Consider the following 25916-nt stretch of genomic DNA (forward strand, 5'->3'; position numbering starts at 1 on the left):
TATTTTAACACAAATGTTTAGCTTAAAGAAGTGGAGGCAGAGACTTCACTCAAACACTCTGACTCACTCGAACGCAAGACTGCTCTCCACACTGTCACTCTGGTAGCACCAAAAGCAGGTGATCCATCTCTGCAGGAACAGTTCCATACCTGACAGGGGTGTTAGTTTGCAGTTAGCCATGAACAGGACATTAATGAGAACTGATGACTTTTGTAGTCAAATGATGCGACATTAGCATAACCGATGTTCATTTCAGAGTCTGTTCACCACATAAAAGGGCTAACCACAGTCTTCAGGCTTCTAAAGCCCAGGAACTACTGCATCCTTATATTCTTGGCAGTGTCAGAAGACTACTGATAGAGAAGATCGTTAGTTTGTACAAACTGCACAAAACTCAGGGATGGTAAAGAAACTGTCACTGCCTTTTCAGCTCACACGGATCACATAAAGAATGCAGACATACAATGAATCTTTTAGATCAAATGTTTGTGCTGGCCTATTTGGAAAAACTGAGCAGTAGCTCTTTCCATTTTTAATTAAACCAAAGCGTGGACATCTAACAAAAAGCGTTAACCCATGACAAAATGAGAAAACTATTATACTGTTCCAAAGAGCTGTTTGGGCACTGAACCCCAATACATAAGCAGCACGTGTACATGCCGATGCCCATGAGAAACGTCTCTCTACAGTGCTTTGTGCTTTTTGTTCACGGTAACCACTTCTCAATCAGTGTAAGGTTAGATAGGACTGCACCCTCCTGTATAAGCTCCTAACTTTTACCATCACTGATCAATCACAAAATATGAAGCCCTGTGAGAATGTGTGGGCTCTCTCTGACTGATCCCTGCTGACGTTTTCAATTCTGGTAAAACCCTGCTGAGTAAAATATCTGTAGCAAAACATGCCTGTCAAATGAAAAAGAAAAAAACTCAACAGGTTCTGTAAACAAGTTAGTACATATTTATTTTCTTTAATTTCCAGCTTAATTACATTTATCTGTAGCACAAAACAGCATTCCAACAAACAGTAATACTGTTCACAGTATTTAGTATTGTAAAAGCATATCCATAGACTGCATGTGGATAGCGTAAAGCACACAGACAGATCTACAGAACAAAAATACCTCTAATTTCAGTGAGAAGACTGTAGACAAGGTGGGTCTGTGAGGAGCAGTAGACTCAGCTGAATGACTCAATGGAAGCTAAACTGAATGGAAACTCATTAAATGAGAAGGCAATGTTTAATTCAGGTGTTAGGCACAGCGTGGCCAAAGAAAGATTATACGAACAGGCTCAAAGAGATTTATTTTCCAATGAAAAGTGAATATACACCACTAAATCCATTCTATGAGAAATAAAAAAAGTCTAGTTTAAAAACCATATGGCCCCATTTAAGACAACTTGTTCGAGACTACCTAGACTCTGGCCTCCTGCAATAATACAGCGTTCAGAACTCTGAATAGGCTCATAAAGTCATGTCATGATTTTAATCTATGAAACACTGACAGCTAGAAGAAAAACTGAAGTGCCCCAGATTTTTTTGTGGCCTTCATGTTCGGAATCACGAATCGCGAGTGACCAAATGGATCGGGTGCGTTTACCAGATGCTGCTCTCAGAAGAGAACACTTCACGTGCTCCACTGACACGCCCCCTGCCGCAGAGCCACCTGGTCGCCCACCAGGTGAGACAGGCGCCCACCCGGTCCCACGACAAGCCACAGTGCCTGGGCTGGCTGACCCCAGCAGGGCTCTGCCGGTGCTCCACCACTGCCTGGGGAATCCTCGGCAGTAGGCAAGAGACATGAGCAAGGCTCAGATTAGCCACTGCTAATTACTGGCTACTCAGATTACTCTTCAGAAACCTTCTATCAAGAGGGCTTCCCAAGCCTGCCATTCTTCATGCAGAATACAGCCAATGGAAGCACGGAGGTGTAGTAGAGGATAGAAATCCTGATGGAAATCCCATCTTGCGTGCATGCCGAATGGAGATTAGGAAGTGGCTAACAATTTTTTTCTGCGATTAAGGGCCCATAAAGTGAAACAGGCAGGGCTTCTCATCATGGCACCAATAGCTCTTTACTATTTTTAATAAGCCTATCTGGTTACAGCATGCTCTTTCCATGGTCACCACCCTCTAGTAGTGTAAAACAAACCTCACAGGCCCGTTAGCCTCTCTTGACAGATACAATCTCTTTTGGACATTCCTTTCCAAGGCTGTGGCCAATATTAGAGTGGGGTCTTTGCAGATGCCCCCCCCTCCCTCCCCCGAGTGTGGTGGTTCATGAATTGCCCGCAACCCCCAAACTCAACAGCCCCCCCCCGGCCCAGAGGAGAAGCCCAAAGCCGGCCCAGCATTGCCACTCACCGGGGTTGTTGGCTTCGCCCTCCAGCACATGGAGCTCGGTGCATTCCGCCAGAGAGTGCTCCAGGCAGAGCTGCAGGAATCGCGCCTGAGTCCTGCTCACGCGCTTCAGCAGCGACAGGAGGGCCACCGTCTGCTCGCATTCATTCCACCCCTTAAACCAGCCGGCCAGCACTCCGACCTGGTCGCGAAACATCATGGTTTAGATGGGACACCAATGAGACTCTGAAACTGCGTGCTCGGCGTCTTGGCTTCACAAATTCCAACTTCGTTCTGCTGTGTTGTGTATTTCGCGTCCGTGTAATTTCCGAGTTCACCCTTCCTACGCCGCTTCCAAACCCTCGGTGGCTTTTGCATGAAAGATATTTCTTACAAAAATCTCCAGATGAAGTAGTATTTTCATGTCCTTCTGCTTCTTCTGTCGAACCATTAAAGGATAAGAATATTTTATGGCAAAAATATGTGGCGTTTTTTTTAAATACACCTTCGGCCCACTAATTCTGTGGTGATGAGAAGCTGAACTTTTGTCTCCTTTGCCTGTTGGACCGGCTTTTTCTTATTCACATTTCCCAGGGGGACAGTTTATATCTGCAAAGAAAATAAAATGATTAGGATATCACAAACTAACAAGACAGCCTGGTGTTATAAGCTTATAAAAAGTAGACTGGCAGCAAGATTGAAAGATAAATATACTGCACGTAAACACGATAATTGAATTAATACGTACACACAGAATCACAATCGGGCACGAAAGACAATCCTTGTAACGTCCAAAAACGCATACTGCACAAACAGTAATCCCTGCTGCACGTTCCGAAAGCAAAGGGAATGCGGCATTGTCCCTGTTGCTTCAGCCAGCAAACCGACTCTCTGCAGACTTTGATTAACGTGGGAGGAAAAAATAGACTGGTTATAAAAAGAAACCACGCTACGTTAAAAAAAAGAAAAGACACTCAAGTCCACATCGACCCAGCAGCAGAAAGCCATGCACTTAACGGGGTTCCACTCCGGCGAACCCCCATTCTGGACAGCGAGACCCCCCCCACCTTGGATGCGGGCCTGAGACGTACTGCACTGAGGCAAAAATAAACTACATACATCCACCCAGTCCTTAAAATACAGTCATCGGGAGTAACCGGCGCATTATTTCTGGGTGGAATCTTCCCCCATCCAAACTGCCTCCCCTTGCCGTGTTATTGTTATTTTAATGGTGGGGCTCCGCCACAACCAACACCCAAAAGTACAATCCGCCCCCCGGTTTCGGCCCCGTTTTGAGTGGCTATTATTTTAAGTATCCGAAAGCTCCGCGTCCTCGTCAAGTCGCTTCCGAGACCATTTTCATTTGTAAAACCCAGTCTCTCTTCCACACAGATCCATGTCAAAACCACAAACGCCCCCAAACGACTGCAAAGGAGTTTCTGTCTTCTCCTCATACACTGATAATCATAATCCCAGAGAAATGGAGGGTTTAGCTCTCAACGTGGAAGTGGTCATATTAATTATACTTCTGCTGATAAGTACAGATACTGCTCCCCACAGTGCGTACACTATTAAAATTATTCTGCAATCATGAAAAAATACACTACGGCATTCCGTAGTTTTCACTTCAGTGCTGTTCACCAAATCTACACACACATTATATCCCTGTGCCTACGAACAAGCTGACATGTAGCAAGTATTACTAACTTTCCATTATTACACAATTACTAATAGTTATAATTCTAGTGTTCAAAGACGACGACATAAAAAACGGTTGTAGAGCACCAAAAAATCAAAATTTGTTCTGTAGCCCAAGTGTAAGTAAAAAGTTCAAACAATAGAAACTGAGATCTATTATACCGCGAAAAGCGTAGATACAACTTGCTACCAAAAAAATCCTGTTTTTTTTTAGTTTTACTCACTTAGCTGCACAGCTGCATCGGTGGTGCCGATCATTAAAACGGGGCGCAACAGATTTGGGGAACGGTGCCCCTTCACTCCGGATCTGTGTGTTTTGCCATCTTGACTAACTTTCCTCCCCTCTGCTACTCTAGTTTAACCGGAGGAGAGAGACCTCAGCATTGCTTCCCACATGCTAATAATTAACACGAAGCATTACGTCAGGGGCTTGGCAGCAGTAGGAAGCACAAAAATAGAGAATGGAGTTAGGGACGGATCACATTGCCTATCCTACGGAGAGGACTGACGCGGATTAGCAAGTCAGAAAAAAGGGTTTCCATAGCAAAGTGTACAAAATCAAAACAAGAGTATGTGTGAATGGAGGGTGGGCACTAAACTCGGAAGGCGAAGGAATCTACGCTAAACACAGAAAGTATATTATCTGATTATTGTGCTGTCAGGTATTTTACATAGTTTGAATACTTGTATTTCTGCATTTTTTATAACGTATTTTCTGAATCTATTTTTAAATTGTATGGAAACACATCTGTAATGGTTTGACAAAAGCGACCCCAATTCAACTTTCTTCAAGTATTTATTTTTTTCATACTGCGCCTTTTTTGCAAACTCAAGTTCACAGTGCCGCATTCTTCACAACAGAGGGCAGCCCACTGTTTTACAAACGACTCTTGGATTCTTAAAATAAAATGAACATAATGAAATGAATTTTCCCATTTCCACACCAAAATCACCTCAAATGCTCAGTGTAATCTCAATAAATTAATTTTACTGCAGATAAATGTAATTAACTAACGTAGCCTAGACTTAATCCCATGTAAAAGGATGAATCTTCTATGTATATATTTAAAACCGTAATCTTTAAACGGTTCGCGTTTGAATGCATCTTGTTTAAATGATAAATTTGACAAAACAAATCACAAATGCCTGAATTTTTGATACATTAGGAAAATTAAAAAATGATACAAAGATATATGGGATTTCCAGGGTAAGAGCTGTATCAGACACGTTTTATCTAAAACATACTAATGAACTGCATCTTGTGTGCAGATCATAAATAAAGTAATTCAGAGCAATGAAGCATAAAAACATGCTTGTTTCATTCAGACTGTCTTGGAGGAAAAGAAGAAACTTGATGAATCGACACTTCACGTTTTCGGTATAAAACCAATACCACAGTAGTAAAGTTTTCTACACAGATAGTTACTATTTGACCCACAACGCCTAAGGATGAAGCAGATTAAGGCATGCACAAGAAAAAAAAAACTTTTCCATGATCTTAGCACACAGCAGTCATCAGTCTTGAGTATGTGATGGGATAGCTGGTGAAAGCTAACACTGGTACAGATGCACCAGAAACAGATCAATTAGCTAGCTATTGTCTCACAGTGAAGGCCTTGTGCCTGACACAATGAGTTCTTACAGGCCTAATCTGAGCGCGCTCAGTATCAGCTCATACTGGAAAAGGAGAAATGTTCTGGGGTTCCTATCAGAGCTGATTCACAAAGGCCGCCTACAGGCCAGATAAAGCCACACCACGCTGGATACAAATCCCATCTTACCCCATCTTTCTTCAAGAGCCCAGTGTAGCCAGACCCAGGCAGAACTTCAGTGGAATCCATCCATAGAAAAAAAATGCGACTGAAGTATACGAGCAAATGGTGAGATAAACTTGGTTTTCCCGGAAAACCCTCCCTTGGTTTAGATTCAGAGAAAACCTTGTAATTGACCTGGGGATTATAACTAACCCTTATGGCAGTTATAAAAGCAGTCTCTCTCCACATACCAGTGGAGACCATACTGGTATAAAAGAATAGGCCAAATGAGAGAAATCTAAAAACACTTAAAACTGTTTACCAAAGAAAAGCACAGAGTCAATCATCAATACTTTATCTCTATTACCAAAATAAATAGCAGATAGTTGTTAGTTGGAACAACTGGTTGAACTATTTTCTTGTGCTTTTTACTGGCTTCTGTCTGGCAGTAAAATGATCAATTTATCAATTGTAAACATCCATTTAATGGACAGGAAAGACATGGCTTTTCAGTCCTAGTCATTCTGGTGCCACCCTTAGGTGGTTTTTGTTCCAGTTGAGCTGTATTACTAACTGAACTATTTAGTTAATTAGAAATTTTTATACTGGCCTCCTCCGTGGACTGGTGTCCAGTTCTCGAACCTGCTGTTTGCCAGGATAGGCTCCGGTGCTCCCGGCAACCCTGAATTGGGTGAACCTGTTTGAAAGTGAATGGATGGATGTACTAGCCTCATGTCCAGAGTGTATTCTGCCAAGTGCCCACTGTCGACTTGGCCTGTATCGCGCCAAGCAGTTACTGAAAATGAACAGATGGATGAAATCTTTGTTTCAGATCCAAACTGTTTGATTTCAAGCTAATACCCATATTTATAACCACAGGTGCCAGTAAGGTATAATCTGTAACCTTTTAGGAGCTAAAACAGTTCCAATTAAGCCAACTATCATAATTAAAGCTCGCATAAGAACTGAGATCTCGACCGGTAAGAAAAACAGCAGATTAAAGCACCAGTTCTGGGAGACCCTGCTCCTGCTCGAAGAGTTAAGAATAAAGACGAAACAAAATCTTGGTTTTCCAATGGGGAACACAGATTCACTATTTTCTCTCGTACTCAAAGACTGCAGACATGACTTAGACAATTAAATATCTCTGTTCAATAGAAAGTACCTGGCATTCATATCTAGAAAGGCCAAAGATTTAACATGCATATACAGTATATATATAAAGGGTTTAGCCCAAATATATAAAATCTGCAGTCTCTCGAAGTTATTGGAAATTGAAAGAATGGACTCTTACAGGTGAACCCTGTTCTAATGCCTAGTCCAAACATCTCAGAGCTTGACAAAGTAACCTCCATTTCAACCTAGTTAAGTTTGATTGCTGATGCTGTAAAAAGTAAAATTGCACATTTTCAATTTTAAAAGTAGATATTTCAAAATAAGTTATGCAATCGTCAACAGTGATTGCAATATGCACATGCAATATGGTAACCATGCTTTTAAGTTCATTACCAATAACATTTACTAACATGCAGATTGTAAAGCACCTTGTTTAGTGACAGTTTAGTTCACTTAAGTGCACTGTTTAAGAACAACATTGCACATTTTGTTGACTCCATTCTCCACCTAGTGGAATCAAAACGAAATGTCTGCAAAAACAGAACAAACAGCACTATGAGGCTAATGGTTGGCAGACTGAGGCAGCCTCCATCATTTAAAGATCTTTATAAAATATAGTTTGTTAAAATATACCCATGTTACACTGACATCTCTTTTACGTTTATTGAAATGCTCTTTCATCCTAGCAAGAGGCTGTGAAGATTTCTAAATTAAGATGCGGGCTATGAAAACCTCTAGAACTCCATGGATTATTAAGTTTACCTAAACATTGGAAAAACCCCACCTTACATGTATACATAAAACACACTGTTTCTTACATTTAATAAGTCAGTGAATAACTGTTGGAGATGGGGAGTGTTGATATGAAGTCTGTAACTGTGAACCAGCAGTCAGGCATGTCAATGACCTCTCCATTTATTGAGTTAGGAAGGAAAGAATGCTGTGTTCTGCAAAAGCTCTATATGCAGAACATGACAATTATCAAAAGGTGAATTATTTTAAACCCAAGTAATGCATTTATGTCTCCATGCTTCTTACAGATTCAAAAACAGATTTTATGTCTCATTTTCAATTAAGAAAAACAATAATAATTAGCTCTACGAAATATCCACAATAACCCATAATAATTAGCCATATCAGTTCAATAAAAATGTTTTTTTTTCCATTTTTAGGCTGATAGGCCGAAGGAATAAAACCTTTTTAGTCCTGATCAGAGACGATTATGAGCAGACCTGATACAAAAATTCAAAATGTCCAAAGTCTACCCAGCAGATTTCTTCACAGTGAACAGAGAAACAAGGCAAAAATCTTGAGATATATAAACATTTAAATTTAACATGTGGGTATGAAGTGCTTAAAATAAATAATACACTAGAGTAAGAGATATTTTTCTGTATGAATATGATTATATTAAGTCTGTAAAGCCAGGAAGCTATTTTGGCATTTCGATTTTGCAGTTTTATAAGGATCTCATAATTCGCAAGAATGTGAGGGGCTGTGGGAATTCAAGATTCTTATAACTAAGCACTGCCGACAGACAGATATAAGGCTTTCTTTCTTTCCTTGACTTTTATTTGTAGTTTTCAAAATTTACTTTTACTTACAATTACAAAAACACATTCCAACCATAACAACTTTCCCAAAATAAAACATAAAGTGGCTTAAGTGATAACAGGAACATTTTCTCACAAACATGATGTTTGGATATTTTTTCAGCTATTATGATAAAAAATTGCAGGCACCCATGCCAGTGATCATCTTCATCTATGTCACACTGACAATCTGTGACGCAAAAGATTGTTCAGGGCTTTCTCTTTTGGTTTTGTTAATACTGACAACTCAGAAATACAGTCAGATATTAAGGTTTTGTGAAGATCTTAATCATTTGCTAAATAATAAATTACAATTCAACAAAGAAAAAGCAATATAAATATTATATTTATAATAATTTACACAAATAGAAAGATATTATTTCTATTTTTATCATAGATTATCTTTCTTTGTATTAAATGGTACTTCAGTGTTGGAAAGATTTGTTCTTCAAGTGATGTATCTGGTCATTTGAAAACACATTTATCTATAATTTTGTTTTGACATCTTAAATTTTTAAATACATCTAGTAAGGCTAAATTGGGCTCATTAATACACATTTTCTATTCTGTGGCTGAAGGGACTTTTGTCAATTAAGAAACACACTGGTAACAAATCAGTTTCTATGCCATTGGCATACTGTAGAAAAAAAGATCCTAATTCACAACAGGCAGAGTTTAAAAGCACTCCTGCAGCCACATGAACACATCTGTAACTGGAAGGTGGTTCAAAAACAATTGAAGGTGGGTTCAAACCCCAGGAGAGACAGTGCTTTCGTACCCTTGAGAATGGTACTTCATTCAAATTGGTCCAGTAAAACAGCCAGCTGTACAAATGGGTAAAAACATAATAAATTAGTCTCCCTGTATGTCCTCCAGCTTCTCTGTGAGAATTCCATTCCTCCATTTTCAGCAGATGCTTGATTCAATACAGAGCTGTGGAGAGATGGCCGTACCCAGAAGACAATGGGCACGAGGCAGGATACACCCTGGGCAGGACACCAGTCCACTGCAGGACACTCACATGCTCTCAGGCATACATGTGGAGGGGAAATTTAGAGACGCTTATTGACCTAGACGGCATGTTTTTGGACTATGGAAAAAAGCCCTTGCAGGCATGTGGAGAATGCGGATTTCCACACAGAAGGCGCTCCAGTCCAGAAACGACCTACGACCACCATTCCACTGCACAACCTCTTTGTGAGAGTTCTTTAAAAGAAGTACATTTTCAGCTTAGGGTGCTCTTTTTCCCATTGAATGGGATACACAGAATCCAAAGAAACGGCTGCATGGACCGGGGAAGTGTTTTCTTTCTCAGAAATCCGTTCTCTTGCTGTATTCTTCCTTAGAATAAAGTTCAATTACGCCGAGACAGCTGAAGCTGCCCCACCATTGTCCTGGAGGCTGTGCCCCTCAGCGAGCAGCCCGGGTCCTGCCACGGCTTCCTCTCGCTGGCCTGCGGCGAGGCGGGGAGAAAGGGCAAAGGACTCCAGCACAAAGGTGCGACACATGGGGCAGTGGCGGAACCGGGTCACACAGCCGTCGCACACGCAGGCGTGTCGGCAGGGCAGCAGCACGCGGTTCACGGGGGCGCACTGGCAGACCACGCAGTCCCGCGCCACCCCCCGGTCAGCTTCCTCCCCCTGTTCCCCCTCCTCACCGCTGGGCCCGGGTTCCGTGTCCCCGGACCAGTCCCTGCCGTCCGCAGACATAAAGAGCTGCTGAGATAGAAGACAACAGCAGACCACTCAAAGACAAACCCAGATCCCAGAACAGTCCCGTTCAGCACAGTTACGTTTGAACTCTCAGGGCTGAGATTTGCTTTAACCATATTTTCTCATACAGTTCTATGAAACGAAATAAATAATAATGATTAATAATTGCTTACACTTATATAGCGCTTTTCTGGACACTCAAAGCACTTACAGGTAATGGGGACTCCCCTCCACCACCACCAGTGTGCAGCCCCACCTGGATGATGCGACGGCAGCCATAGTGCGCCAGAACGCTCACCACACACCATCTCTCAGTGGGGAGGAGAGCAGAGTAATGAAGCCAATTCATAGATGGGGATTATTAGGAGGCCATGATTGGTAAGGGCCAATGGGAAATTTGGCCAGGACGCCGGGGTAACACCCCTACACTTTTCGAGAAGCGCACTGGGATTTATAATGACCACAGAGTGTCAGGACCACAGAGATTTGTAATGACCTCAGTTTTACGTCTCATCCGAAGAACAGCGCCTTTTTACAATATAGTGTCCCCGTAACTATACTGGGGCATTAGGACCCACACAGTCTGCAGGAAGAGCGCCCCATGCTGGCCCCACTAACACCTCTTCCAGCAGAAGCCTTAGTTTTACCCAGGTCTCCCATCCAGGTTCTGACCAGGCTCAACTCTGCTTAGCTTCAATGGGCTGCCAGTTGTGAGTTGCAGGGTGATATGGCTGCTTTATAAAGCTTATGCAGTCTTACAGACTTAGAGTCTTTTTTTAACCCCACCTAACACATTATCCCCAATGGGGCCAAGCTAGCAGAGTAGAAAACTGACTATACCTTTAGATCATACATGTGCCCCTGTGCTGTCAGAATGTATTGATACAAAATCCGTGATGACAGTCTGTATTTTTCATCAGGAATGTGAATCACAGTCAAATTGGCAACCTGAAAGTAAAAAAAAAACAAAAAAAACCTGAACGTCTGAGATCTATAGCACAAAACACATGGCATAAAAAATGGCATGAAAACCAACTGAACGAAATTGTTCAATGGCCGCCAAAACTTAAGGTAAGCAATCTGACAGAGAGGCGAGATTTTGAAATAGCGGTATGGTGTTACGTAACTTCTAAAACAAGTTTCTCCAACTGCTGTTGTTGCAAAACAAAAATGAGGACCTGAAAATGAACTATCCTCTTCGCTGTGGTTACAAATATACTAACAACATAAATGCTGCGATAACAGTTTTTAGGCTTCAGAAAGCAAACTTGCATTGTAACAGAAAACAGATAAAATGGGAAAACATCCGATATAAAAAATACCAAGATCAGCAAAAACAGACAGCTTAGCCCCTTCTCACTTACAATTTCATACAGCTGTCTTGTTTCGGGCTCTGCCAGGGTCAACAAAGCCAACAAGGGGTAGCGTGACCGAGGCAGTGGCCCAAAATCTGCTATTCCCAAGTCCGCAGGCAGCTGACAGTGCCTCTCCTCTGTGTCTTCCTTGTCAATACTGAGCTTGTAGTTAAGCACAAAAAGCTTGAAAACAACAAAACATGAGATATTCTCCTATTATCCATGGCGTCACAGAAATATTTTCAAAGTGTATCTTCATGTTAGTTTACATCATTTATAGTGAGATGGTTTAATGTCAGAGATCAAAAGAAAACAAACTACATGAAGTGTGACTTTTGTTACCCGAAATAATTCTATTTTTATCTCTATATATACTGTGCATACACAGTTCTCTCTATATATCCACAGTTTTTTTGTTTGGATTTCATAAACAAGTTGAACAAATTCAACACTTTTGAACTCCCTGTGGCTTCCAGTACTCCACGACAAAACCTGTTTAGGTGTAGGATACAAGAAGGTCTGTGAATGCTGGTAATCGGAGCGCAGAGCTTCTTCGAACCTCTGAGGTGTGTTAATCCTCTGGCTGAACTGATGAGTCTGTAGTGCTGCCTCCAGGCCCTGAACAGTACAGCCCCAGTAACAACTAAGAACACTGTTCTCCAGGCATCTGGGCTTCAGACTTACTCCACCTGAAAACAGACAAGATACCGGTCATTCCTGGAACAGAAAAAATTAAACAGGAAAGGTTTCGTAAACCTGTAAAACTTTATCACGATAGTAAAAGTTTCTGTTAGCGATATGATTTGTTTAGTTGCAGTGTAGTTTTCATGTAGTTTCCCACTTATGAGCACTAGTTCATGTTGCACTGTTGATACTGAAGAAGCTCACTGGGTTCATTTTGATAATTCAGTTCTAAATAGCTGTGGTCATTAGGATAGAATAGATACTGTGGCACTGCACATTATTTGATACATGGTAATGAGAAACAATGAATGGATTAACATGTACTAGTCAAATTAAAGAAAATACTGAATATCTGTTGGACTTCTTTTGAACCTCAGACAAAAACATCAAATTAAAATTTCTTACAAAACAGAATTAGAAAGATAAACAGCAAAGCCAACTATGATACACACTATAGTATGGAGTTTAAATGTTTCCTGTACCCACTGGAACTGACCAAAGAAAACCTAATGCCATGATTTGATTTAATTGCCAATTCACTACCTTTGATTTGACATCTTCACTAAGCAGTGAAGCCATAGAAATGAATGGTGCATGTTATTTAGAACTTAGGGTTAAGCTTGTCATTATAATTCTATAGAAGTGACATGATCATTTTGGTATTGTCTGGTGTCTAAATACAGACCAAATTGAGTCTAATTTTATTGTGCACCTTATGACCTCTCAAATCCACTGCCTTGTTTGTAAAACAGTTCATCCAGTGCCCCCTGCTGCATTTACACTCAGTTAAGCGACTAAATAGTATTAAAAATGCTCAATAAAAAGTCCCCTCTAAAGCGGTTGTGCTTTAACATGCCCCTACCTGTCACTGAAGAGGCTGTGCTGTCAATCTCTAGGGCAAATGGATTTTTCACCTCGACCATTCTCTTTTCAGGGATATTCGGGATGGAGTCTGTCTCGTCGGAACTGCGTAAAATTACTGGCACGTCAAAACTAAACCTATTGCGAAAGAAAAACAAGACAAATGTTAAGGGCGGAAAAACAATGTTCACACAGAGGACATTACAGCATAGCAGCAAAGAAAATAAAAAATTTGAAAGTTCATAATTAGTGAATATGGACCCTCATCAGCACATACACCAGATATTACTCGTTTACTATTTCAATAATTATCAAGATGATGATGTAATACTTTCAAACGCCTCATGACTAAGAGGATCTCAACGGGACGCGCTTAACTCATCTTCAACAATAAGTATTAGACGCATCAGTTTTTCGGGACGATACTACTCTACAAAACATTTACTTTACCCTAGATGCTCCCTATTGTAGGATTCTACGTGATAACTCTATAATTTAAATGTTTTTATTTTTCATGTTAATAGGGTTGTCTAGCTAACAGCCAATCAGAACATGTGATTACGACATCCACTTTGTTGATTGTTTTTTTTGGTTAACATTAAAAACGCTTGATAACAATTCTCAATAACGTGCTCCAATAAATCCTCCAAATTCACAAGCGCGAGGCAGCATCTGTACTATTTCTAACTATCGAAGTGTAAGTTTTTTTTAATCGATGCGAGAGTAAACTTCCTTATTTTAAAACACTGCTGAAAAATACAGTACACCCCGGATACCTACTAAAACATGAATGACTTACCAGCCCAGCACCATAGCTGCTGTGATTACAAAACACAGAGATACGACTGAGATGTAAAAAAGCGGAGAATATTCGTATAACATAACAAGAAATACAGCTGCCATGTCAAAGGCCGTAAAGACTCCACTGGAGTACTGAACCATCACAACAGTCGTTCGGCATACATTATAGCTACGGTGGCCCGGAGGTCTCAAGAAAGGCAAAGCAGGGATTAAGCTACTCGAAAAGCTGAACCAATTGAGATGCTTCAAAAATGAACCAAATACCAAGGAAAACGTTGGTATTCAATCAACGAGAATGCATACAGAGAAAATAAATGAAAATAAATTAATACTGGTAGCTCATTTTAACTTCTTGTCTCTTTTGTTACGTAATCATCCATCCATAATCAATAAACCGCTTACACTTGGAAAGTGGTTGGGTCGAGGCCACTGGAGGGACTGGACGCAAGAGAGGACCTATTCTATTATTAATCATAATTTCATACGCTGTTAATAGATTAAAATCTATATAACCAAGTCATTTATTTACCAAAAGAAGTTCATTTTAATTGCTTGCTTTTAGCATTAAAAAACACCAATAGATCTGACCCCTTTTTAGTTAAATTTTTTATCGGAATAGGTTATGGTTATGTTGAATGTATAGACTAATCTATAAAATTATGACACTCTGTATCTTTAATAACAGAATGTAGTATATTGTTATAAATACAATACACGTTTTTGAACAAAGCAGTTAAATTTTATATTCTTATAATGGAATTTCATACACTTGTGTTTTTATACTAGAATTGCAGTTACGTTGAGCTATAGGGTTGCCATGCTAAATACACTCATTTTGCATCACCGGACAATGCTTAGCACTGCAGGACGTGTCGGGGGACTCAACTGTTGTTGAGTACTTCCGTCCGTAATAAATTACAGCAAAGGACAATTAGCACTAAAATTACTTTAAACTTTATCTATGGATAAATAGGAAGGCAGGAGTATACTTTCTGATATCACGCGTTTTTTTTCTCGAGCAGAATGATCAGGAACAGTTTTTGCTCCATATTTTACATTTTACATTAGACTTACATTTAGTAATTGTAGGTATATGTACAGGCTTTGGTATAAAATTGTATTCATTACATATTGCGTTGATTACTTCTGATCGAACATTTAATGCTCGATCGGACCACTGCACAGAAATATACAGTAACCGGTATTATTTTTAAGCATAATACTGAAACCGAGCGTAGTAGTAGTTTAATAACCAGCTAAAAACCCACAGTTTATGGAAAGGCTTTCCAAGTTCCTTTTTGTCTTTAATGTAATATACTGTCTTTCCGTTTTCCACTAGTACTGAGTGCCTTCCTGCTGGTTTGCTATTTGAGTATCCTGATAGATCGTGAAATGTGGCTTTAATTAGTAGGGGGGTGAAATCCAGGAATGTAGAAAGACGCTTGTGCTCTTTTTCTGCCCTTCATGTATCATTTGTACTGAGCACTGTGCTGGTAGCGTTGATACCTGTCTTGCTCTCTCTCTCCCTTTCGTTCTCAACAGTTACCTGCCTGTTGTAATTAATGTTAGCTTCGCTTCTCGGAGGTCACTCGCTGCTTCTTCCACTGCATCTCGCAAGCAGTTTTTTTTTTATTTTTCCCTTTTGCTTTTTAGAACTATGCTGCCGCAATGTAAGATCGGAAACACACAGATTTGCAAAACTACTTCTCTCTAAAGAGCTGTGACCAATGATATACATATATGTTGTAGGATTTAAGATACGTACTTTTATACAGGTAAAATGGGTCTTTTATGGGTTTTCTGTAAAACTACCTTTTTCCTACATACTGTATTGTGTGCAAACTTTATGTGCAATCGCCAGTAGATGGCCCTGTTACCTCAAAAGCAATCTGGAAGAATATTTGAGCTTTGCAATATTTTTTTTAAATTGCTTAATTAATTGCTCATGCCTTTTTTAACATAATTGTCTCCTATTTTTCTCTGCATAGCTTTCTGATTACCAGCTAAATACCTTAAAAACTAAAACGAAAAGCTTGTATACTGGTGTGCTAGTGTTATGTTTTTTTGTACAGTAGATGGAGACAAAAACCGTTTGAAAAAAACCCCAGCAGGCTGACTCTAACACATCAGTGTGGCCTAGTGATCTATTCTAAAGTATAAAAACTTTTTTACTGAGCTGCTTCCTGATATATTAGAGACATAGAACCTTGTTCGTTTGTTTAATTGAACTGTAGTACATCATCTGAATATGTAGCATTTGTTTGGTTTGGTTTGAAAGGACCTGACTCTGCACACTTGGCTTTGGAGTGTGGAGTAACCTTTTCTGCTTTTTTCTTTCTTGTGATATGTTTTCTTCCCCACTTGTTAGAGAACTGGAAAGGCAGGCAGGTTGCTGGGAATCTGATGCCAGGTGACTTCCTCTGTTCTCAATCAAACAGGCAGCACTAGACCAGGAGTTCATTCTGCTGAATTCTGTGGCTAGTTTTTCACTCTGGAGGCTCCAAGCAGCAAAGGCTCTTGATCTGTTAACAGTGATCTATTTACTGTGGGAAAAAAAGCTAATTATTTTCCCTCACTGGAATGTACTAAAATAAAGGTGTAAAGTGTAACACTTTCTCAGACAGCTCATGAGGAGAGGAGGTGCTAAATGAAGCAGCAAAAACGTTTCAGGTGTTATTTTTAATTATTTTAATGTGCCCGAGGGTAAAGTTATAGCCCGGCTCTACCTCTGAGATGAGTTTCAGGTCAGATCTCAGCAGGCCCCATTCAATTATCTGAAAAAGAATTCATTTCCTGTCACGTCAGGCAGGAATGGTGGAATGGGTGGGCCAGCTAGCATGTGCTCCTGTCCTGCAGAGAGCGGCTATGAGCCACAGACACCAGAAGAGAGGCGAGAGGGTGGAAGGAGAAAGATGGGGAGAGAGGAGACACTAGGCTGAGCTGTATTCATGGACCTTTGGGAACTACTAATTGGATCAGTGTTGTGAAGGAAAACATTATGTTTACTCACGTTCACTCCTCAAGTGATTCATGATGAGTGTACACTGGCGGTAGTGTCCATTTGTTGCAACTGAAGTCTATTAATATATTTGACTCTAGATATATGAGGCTTGAAATGCTACAGGTTTTTCCTGTTCTTTCTGTCACCTGTGATAGCCCTGATTCTTTATCTCATTGATTTCACCATTGCATCTCATATCGAGACCTGATGCCATTTCTGTACTATATACTTATTTTGAAATTGTTTTTGTGTTAGAGAGTGCGATTTATTGTGTTGAATTTTGTTCATGCAATCAGAGGAATAGAAGCAGGAAATTGTGGCACAACAATTGACCAGATCTCTCTTAATTAGAGCACATTTTAGCTATAGCATAAGGGATCTCTAAGCTGTGTGCATGACAATTTCTTCTTTTTGTCTTGAATTAAAGCAGATAACTGCTGGCTAAGGAATTGTCAAGGTGTCTCTGCATCGAGATTCTCAACTTATGCTCATACCATTTATTGACCAATGATGTCACACTATAAAACATTTCTTTCTCAACAAAGAGACGTCATTTTAAGCCCATTCATGAGACTGGTTGTGCCTGTGCACTGGAGATTTCAGAGCTGGAAAGCAATTGTTGTCTAAACTAATTGTTTCATGCAAATAAAGCAAACAGGTGAAAGATTTGCAGTAAAGTCACAGTGCACAGGTAGCAGTAAAACAGCACATGAGAAACACAACACATGATGTATGCCAGGGGTCTCGAACCCTGTCAGAACAGAGATCCAGCATCTGCTGATCTAGATATCCACCCATCTTCCACTTCCATGATTGAACTAGTTATTTGTTAATGGTTTATATTGATAATACCTACAGTATGAACCATGAAAGAATTACTAAAAGTCTCCCAGGCCAAGGGTGGAGAATATCCAGTTATAAGTGTATAATTTATTTTAAAGAAACCCCAGGTAATAATTCATCCATCTATGTATTTTTATAGATCGCAACAACAAAATTGTCCCATAATAGTTGATCTACATTTGCAGTTGAAACACTGGTTAAGTCATCCTGAAAAGCAGTAGGTTTTACAAGGCTGAGGTCAAGCCCCTGACGATGAGCACTGTAGAAGACAAACTCCTTACTTTGTACACCTCCCAAGTCTGCCCTATAAAACCACAGTGGCTTGTGAGGGTTTGTGAATGATTATGAAACATGAAAACTATATCTGTGGGTCTACCCATCTGTACTCTGTGGTTTTGTGCTACAGGAAGACTGCCCGGCAGAAAAGTGTTCACTATCCCCAGAGAAAGTCAGTCAGGTGAGAGCTTATTCCATTTTCTCCTCGTTTGGTACAGATTTGGAGTCAGGAAGGGGGGGTGATAGTGTACAATATGTCTTCTGCTGTTGAAGTAACATGTGAATGTGAGATGTGGCTTCCTCAGTCTAAACTTTCTTTACCCAAAGGGTTGGGGGAGTAGAGAACAAGCTACCCAGCCATGTTGTTGAAGTCGACGCCCTGATTTCTTTCAAGAAGATGCTGGATGAAAGCCTGGGACCAGTTGAGCGGCCTTCACCTGAAGAAGGCTTCACAGCCGAAATGTTTTCTCTCTTCTCTTTTCAGCATGGAATAAACCTATTACTTGTTCCTCTACAGACTCCGCATGCTGATGCAGCTACCCACCAGAACTAATTCATTGCTTTATCTTGGGTTCATTTTTTACTATACTTCACTGTACTTTTGCAGTGCCATTCCACAACATGGATTCCCCACTAAATCTGAAGGCTCTTTGCTGGAATCTGTCACTTTTCTGAACTCAAGTCTGATGAAGAACATCAGGGACTTATAGATGCCCTGTTTGGCTTAGAGGTTTAGAGGGACATACTCAAGAAGAAGGGGCTATATTTTTCTATCTAGAGACTGTGCTATATTTTGTAGGCTTTATTCAATGCCTAGCAGACTTGAAAGTGTTTAATCGCACATTAAGGAATTTAATTAATAAGCAAATAATAGCAATCTGCTTTACAACAACAGAGCTAGTGACTATCTTCAAGTAAGTTGATAATTTGCTGCAGTTTTTCTTATGAAAGAAACCTAGCATTTGGAGTTGAAGAAAAACCAGACATCTTTCATTGTGATATTAACTTCATGACAAACAGTGATCTGACTGGACACTTCTAAGAATGAAGACAAATTCTTCCTTACTATTTAGTTTGATAAAAAACACTATTTCAGTCTATAGATTGCTTGATTTTGATGGGGTCTCAAGTAAAGGATCTCAGCATGGTTACAGCTATAAGATTTTACCACTAGAGGGAACTATTGATCAAATTGTGAACCAGCTGAGTAACTAAATGCAGCAAACATCAAAGAATTATTCTCTGCAGAATTTGAGCCTGTTGAAAGTTTGGGTTGTCCATCAAATCATTACTTTCCAGCTCATGTAGAAGACTGGAATGTGTTTTATGTGCTTTTCAGGAACATTAACTGCAACAATTTAACTAAACTAAATTCCAAAAGAAAAAAAATGCATTTATTTTTTCAAAAGAAATCTTACCTTGGGTCTGCAAAATGTCAATGAAATATAATATCCTGATCATTACTGCTTCTTTCCTACCTGAAAAATAGATAGACCGCATATGAATACCAGTCCCAGATGTTAGTTCTTCATAGTCAATCTACTGTGTGTGCCATGTGTGACCACAATACAGTAGTTAAAGCCATTTTCAATCAGCTAATGGAACTGGGAAGAAACCCCGAGGGTACTGCCAATCAAACCTAGCCAGTATGTCTTTGGACTGTGGACTGTGGGAGGAAACCCGAGTACCCAGGGAAAAACCTCACAAGAAAAGAACATGCAAACTCCACACCAAAGGTATCCAAGGACAGAATCAGACCCAGAGCCCCAAAACTGGAAAATAGCAGCACAACTCACCCAGCCACTATACTAGCCTTCAAAGTCTTTATATGACTGGAACTGAGGGCACAGACCTCTACAGCAGAAACAGGACACCTCTGCTGCTGAAACTATGCAACTCAGCAATCCTGGTAGGGCAGAACTGAGGTTTGTTTAGTACAGTCCTGGGTTTTGACTTGCGAGTTGAAAACATTGCATGCTTTTGCTCTAGTTCAAAAGGAATTTGTTCACAACAACCTCCCCCGTCATGGAGATCCAGCCTTGTATGTATGTATAGGTGGGGGTGGAGGAAGCTACAGTACATGGGTGAAGAGTGTTTGTGCTCGTATACAGCTCTGGCAGTACAGGTGATCCACAGTCTCTGCAGGACTATAGTGGGGAGAGAGGCCCACGCAGCTGTATTTTGTATAAACAGAGATTACCCTGCTGCGTTTTAATTTACTGCCGAGTGGGAATAGAATTCTAAACACACCCCACCCCTCTGTATTAAAACATGCTGACGTCTGGCGATTAGCAACCAACAACTGCGGTGGCCGCTCACAGCACGAGCAACCTCAGATGTCTCCAAAGAAAGTGTGACCGTGGAAGAGTCCTTAAGAGTCGCTGTGCCCCTTCTCCAAAATCTCCCTCCTCTGTGTGGAGATTTTACAATTGTTGTTTTTGGTTGTGTGTGAATCCCTATAGAAGGGTGGAGTAAAAATAGGGTGGAGGTAGTGGGGAGGGGATGCATCCTGTTTTCAAGGTTTTTGATTTTGCATCTTTAAGGATTTGAGCTCTCTTAAAAAATGTCAAATTAACGCCCCATGTACACAATTGCAGATTAATTAGGTGATTTGTAAAATTAACAGTAATAGATTTTTTTGTCATGGGCAAGACCAAATTAACATGAAGTTGCTGTTTACACTACTACATTTGCTTACACAATTAAACCTCAAGAGAAGACCATTTAAAACCAATTAATAATGTCTTTTCCCATATTAGATTGTAAAACCAAATATCATCACGATTTAAATGTCCCTTTGAAGTTATTAGATTAATGCTCCTATTATTGCTCATCATAAATTTGAAAAGGCTGCTGTTCATAAACACTTATAGAGATAAAAAGATGTATTCATATAGAAGATTTGCACAACACTTATGTTATTTATTTATATTTTGACTCTTTGTAACTCACCACAAATTCACATTCCTTGTAAAACTGAACATACACAACACTGCCCTGTTTTTCATGACTTCAGCAATGACCTGCCACCTGGATGACTGCAAGACAAAACCATTGCAAGTTCCCTTCCAGTAAATGGCCAAACAGATATTTTTAACCAGCTGGTCACCCCCCCCCCCCCCCCCCCAGCTGGGCTTATGAAATGGGTCCGTTGTTACAGTCAGAGCTCTTTCTAAGAACAGTTATGTTATTTCTTGCTTTGTTCCCAAATCAAATAGCTCTCCCTTCAACTACTGATAATTGGAACCCAGCCTTGGAATGTGCTTGATGTCTCAGCCTGGCCAAAACCATTGTGACCAAAACATAAAGAGACAGGCAGCGCTGCTTGGGGACTCAGAGAAACCATAATGTGAGAAGGCTGGTGTTCCATCTTTAAATACAATATGACAGCTAAAGGAACACAGGCCAGTGCCCAGAAGCTGGTCTTTCTAAGATGACACGTTATTTTCTATGTGCCCGACCAGGCTACAGATATTTACAAGTTCAGACTCTTCAAATGCTCAACAGAACACACATCAGAGACGTTACGTCAAGAAATGTATTCATTTTTTAGACGTTTTGCTAAGGAAACGCCTTAGCAGTTTGTTTTGCAGTTTTCTGCCCATGTCCAGAGTACAACATGCTGTAACGGAGCCAGTGAGGGAATGAAATGGAGGCAAAGGGTAAACAAAAGAGTTTGGGGGAGGAGTGGCGGGTAGAGGCCAGTGGGAGACAGATTGTGAGAAATATGGAGGCTGTAGACAGCAAGGAGATGATGAAGAGACATACTGCTGTGGCCTCTATATAGACCCTGCTTGCCACTGGCTCTCGCTCTCCAATACAAAGGCCTCATTTCCCTTGATAAGGCTGTCTGAGAGGCAGGTGCCAGGTGAGTCGTTGGATGCTGACGGCATCACAGCATTGCCTGCCACACTGCCTAATGACACCCTCTAGGTCTGCTAACCTATTGTTATGCAGACTCTTCATTCACACTTCCAATAGCCCACTGGAGCCAGGGCTAGTGCCTTTAGGAAGAGGAGGGGGAAGCCTGTCTCCGTATTTGTCCCCCTTCAGCAGGTAAGGGGGATGGGGGCTGAAATAGCCAGCAACATATAATAACAGCAATGCGTTGGACATCAGTCACAGTTGCTGCTTGGCAGTGTTCCTGGCTTCTGTGACAGTTAAACATCTGACAGTTTGACGGACTGGTTCCATACATTAAAACTACATGCATGGGTGGCATTACAATCCAGTAGAAAGCTATGATGCTATAAAATACAGAAAAGTGGAAATGCAGAAGTGGAACTAAGACAACCTTCTAACGACATGTAATTTTTTTAGTTGCTTCTCCAAGGCTGCTTGAGAATACTCCAGGAATTATAAATATGTATCTTTATCCCTCAATTTTTCTTCTTCCATACCTCAGTATATCAACATGGCAAGAAGATGACAGGCTGCCCCTGTGGGCTGATGGTTTTCTAGACAAAGAAATATAAGTAGAAAATAAACAAGTAAAACCAATTCTGACAATGAATTTCAGTTATGAAGAGATACTAAAGTACAGAAACAAGGTAAACTAGAGAACCTTGCTCTATGGCTTTAATACCATTAAGTGGTCTGGGGTTCTTCGCAGAATTCCTTCTGGGTGAACAACTTGGGCTTTTTTCTCTCCACAGACAGGGGGAGACACTGGCCTGAACTTGCTTGGTTTCAGGAGGTTGCAGACACAGGCATGGCATACAGCAGTCTTCCCAGGTGTACGAAAGCCTGTATGCCTACTGGCTCCACTGTATTGTGAACTGTGTGGAGAAAAAATAAACCTGAGGTGCAGTGCAGAACTTTGTGGTCATTCAGCAAACATCTGTATCAAGAGGACTCCAAAAGCTTTATCATTCCCAGCCTGGCCTTATGGGATTGCTGACTGTACCTTCCAACCAAAAGCACACAATTGTCTGAACACTTGTCATATACCAGCGACCCTTGGGCACCTGCGGCACAGAGGACTGAAGGTTATCACTGACAGCAGAGTTCCTCATGCATGTCTCAAAGGATAGTTGCAAGTGTTTTCTTTATGTTGTCTTGGCGTTTAAGATTTTAAACAGTAGGTTAGATTGAATATTAATTCATGATTCCAGCTCAAGGGATTTAAAAGGTGAAAAATAATTGCCATTCTTAGAATGATGCCGAATTAACCAGGAGAATTGCCAGGAGACTGCGAAGCGCACATAGTGCCTCCATGCTTGGAGAACAAGAGAAACCTCTGAGCTTTATAATGTAATTCAGAAAACCTGAACCATCCCAGAGTGTCTGGGGCAACTTCCAGCTATATGGTAACCCTAAGTAATGTCCTTCTATGGTTTCTGGCACTAGCCTCCTTAAAAAAAGCCGGTCTGACGGGAAGAGATTTAAGAAAACCAGTGAACTCCAGTTCCTGCCTTTATCCCTCCAAGGCTGAGGCGTTTGTACATAATGGATGACAGATTGCAAATACTACATTACAGTACGAGAGTGTTTCATGTTAGCTAGCTGCGTGATGAGTTGGGAACAGCTGGAGATGAACAAAATACCTCTGCTTTAAATGTTTCCATTTATTTTTTGTGTTTCAGTCAGGCATTCCCAGATTTTGAATAATCTATTGGTATTAATAAAGAAGAAGAACAACAACAAAAAAGGAATTGTGCAATGAAAATAAAAAAGGGGCTTCTTTTCTCAGAAAAACAGCCTCTTTCCAATTTTTTCCTATAAATCTTGCTGATGTTTCAATAGTCAGCTAATTGCTTTTTGTCTTTTATCTTCAATGTTACGGATTTAAAAACAAAAGTTTGTTATTGAGCTCCATCCTCAGGTTAAGCGCCTTGGAGAAACCAGTTCCACTCACCACACACTGGAGGATCTGCTCTTCTGTATCAAACGCAAGTGGCAATGGGATGCTCATATGGTTTTGAACATACCTAAAAAATGCAGCATTTCTACAAAATAGGCAAGTTGCAAATATTGTTTCACCTTTCACAATTTTGTATTTGACCAACATTTAGTTTTAAAGGCATTCACCTCACTACTTGTGGAAAAGGTTCTCCCACGAGAACCAAATGTTAATTTTTACCACAGTAAAGTAAGAAAGCACATGACAGCACTGGAGTCCATATGCAATAATTGCATGGTAGTGTGATTTCCAATAGACTGCCTTTGTTGTGTAAGTTAAAAGCCGGATGGAAAAAGCACTCCAAATGGCAGTATGAGTGGTGGACTGCAAGTAAATACCTCCCTGGTGAGAGTAGTGCCCCCGGTCTCATTATCTCTCTCCCCATTCTGCCCCGTTAAGCTCATCTTCTCGGCAGACCTCTGTTTGTTTAGAGAACACAAGCTTTTTAAGCTCCATTTTAGCTAATGAGACCATTATCCACCAGTGATCCACACAGCCCCCTTTAACTGTAACACTGCTCTGCCCCTACTGCTTACTCTGCTCAGGGTCTGATCTGCTGGTGAGCTTTCCCGCACCCTGAATTGCCTTCCCAGTTCTCCTTCTCAGACTGTAGGAAGAGGCATTTCAGTCTAGGAATCACAGGGCTCCTGAGCCTTCCCTATTTTTAGTTTGTCACTGTCACTTTCAATGTGTCACGCAGCTCAAGGACTTGCAAATGAAGACACCCAAGTGACAAACTCTGAGAAAACAAATGCTCTGAGTTTGGATCACTAGTTCTACACAGATCCTTTAGAACTCACAAGCCTCAGACAATCTCCTAGTTCTCTCTTATTACCTCAGAAATTTAAAGAAAATCCAAAAGACAGTGAACGCAGATGAAAACAAGTTGAGCTAACACCACGCCGCTCTGTTTAGATACAAGTTCCACTGGCTGTAGAAGGCATATATAAAGAAACAATAAATAAATAAACCTGGAGGCAACCATTCTCCCTTGCTGAGAAGAGTGATAAGATACACAAACAAGGCATTGCCAAGTCACTGGACCTAACAGACTAGTCCACAGGCACATACTCATTTAGTCTATGTTTTATTTACTTTGGAACCATTAGTAGGTTTGTGTGATTATTCTCATACAAATGTGTGTGCTATGCAAGTAAAACTTTTTTTTACTGAACGTTTACTTACAGAAAAAAAACGTTCGTAAATGTGTTTCATCTTTACCACAAAATAATGGCTTTTTGCTGTGTAATTGTTATTTCTGTGTAGCAGTGAACTCTGTCTCCTCAGCTATTCTGACCTGCTCTTCAAAGTTTTGTCATGCGTTCATCATGCTGTTTCTTGTCAGTATGAATGGACCCAGGGCCCAACAATGGGAGGGCTGGATCAGTAGCTCCAGGAAGCTGCTACAGATTAACACTCTCTCCCTTCTCCAGTTATGCTGTAATACTGAAGTCTTAATTATGACGATCTGGTAATAGCACAGAAAATGGCAGGAATGCTGTCCACATGGCATGTTTGGAGGTGGATTAGCAGCACGAGCTGCATTGAAAACCTCGGGGAGTTTAAGAGCTTTCTCACAGCTGCTTTTGTGCAGTGATCAACGTAAGCATTGTAAAAAAAAAAAAAGACCAAAAACTTAATCTGCTGGGTGATGGATTTTAATGCGGTTTAATGAAGGCTGCATTTAAGAGCGTTCGAATAAAAACGGAACTATTAACTCCTGTAGAACGCATTGATCTGCCTCGATGACCCATTATAGGAAACACATTTATTATTCTGCCTTGCAAATCCACTTCTTTCCTCAATGGCTTAAAATGGCAGCTCAGGCTTTAAATAAGGGATTTGAGAATATGAAAGGGCAGAAATTTCAAGATGATAACTGTGCCATACCTATAGACTGGCTCATCAGCAGCATATCCGAGCAAGGAGTCCCTGTTTTGACAACCTCAGACGTGTGAAAGAAGAAGGTTTTGGTTGAACT

General features: G+C 40.6%; 2 protein-coding genes across 8 annotated transcripts in view; both read right to left on the reverse strand.

Annotated features, from left to right (window-relative positions):
• Positions 1–4400, reverse strand: part of samd4a (sterile alpha motif domain containing 4A) — a 43005-nt gene extending 38605 nt beyond the window's left edge. For all 6 annotated transcript variants that reach the window (XR_016091655.1, XM_088925729.1, XM_088925728.1 and 3 more), the window contains exons 1-2: positions 4263–4400; positions 2365–2949 (exon numbers count right to left, since the gene is read on the reverse strand). Coding sequence is in view for 5 of the 6 variants with exons in the window: in XM_088925729.1 (XP_088781855.1) it covers positions 2365–2560 (196 nt within the window). In the remaining variant the exon portion in view is untranslated. The remainder of the gene's footprint in view (positions 1–2364; positions 2950–4262) is intronic.
• Positions 4401–8458: 4058 nt separating this feature from the next.
• Positions 8459–14056, reverse strand: cgrrf1 (cell growth regulator with ring finger domain 1). Of its 2 annotated transcripts, none has more exons than XM_088925873.1 (6): positions 13912–14056; positions 13114–13250; positions 12079–12256; positions 11577–11724; positions 11053–11160; positions 8459–10215 (listed from the first exon to the last, which is right to left on the reverse strand). In XM_088925873.1, the coding sequence occupies exons 1-6, from the start codon at positions 14052–14054 to the stop codon at positions 9859–9861; spliced, it is 1071 nt and encodes a 356-aa protein (XP_088781999.1). In that variant the 5' UTR covers positions 14055–14056; the 3' UTR covers positions 8459–9858. The 2 variants fall into 2 exon arrangements, with proteins under 2 accessions (XP_088781999.1, XP_088781998.1); XM_088925872.1 differs by having other exon boundaries at positions 8459–10218.
• Between the last annotated feature and the right edge of the window lie 11860 nt (positions 14057–25916).

Source organism: Atractosteus spatula, chromosome 9 (genome assembly GCF_055471065.1).
Source record: "Atractosteus spatula isolate fAtrSpa1 chromosome 9, fAtrSpa1.hap1, whole genome shotgun sequence".
NCBI lineage: Eukaryota > Metazoa > Chordata > Actinopteri > Semionotiformes > Lepisosteidae > Atractosteus > Atractosteus spatula.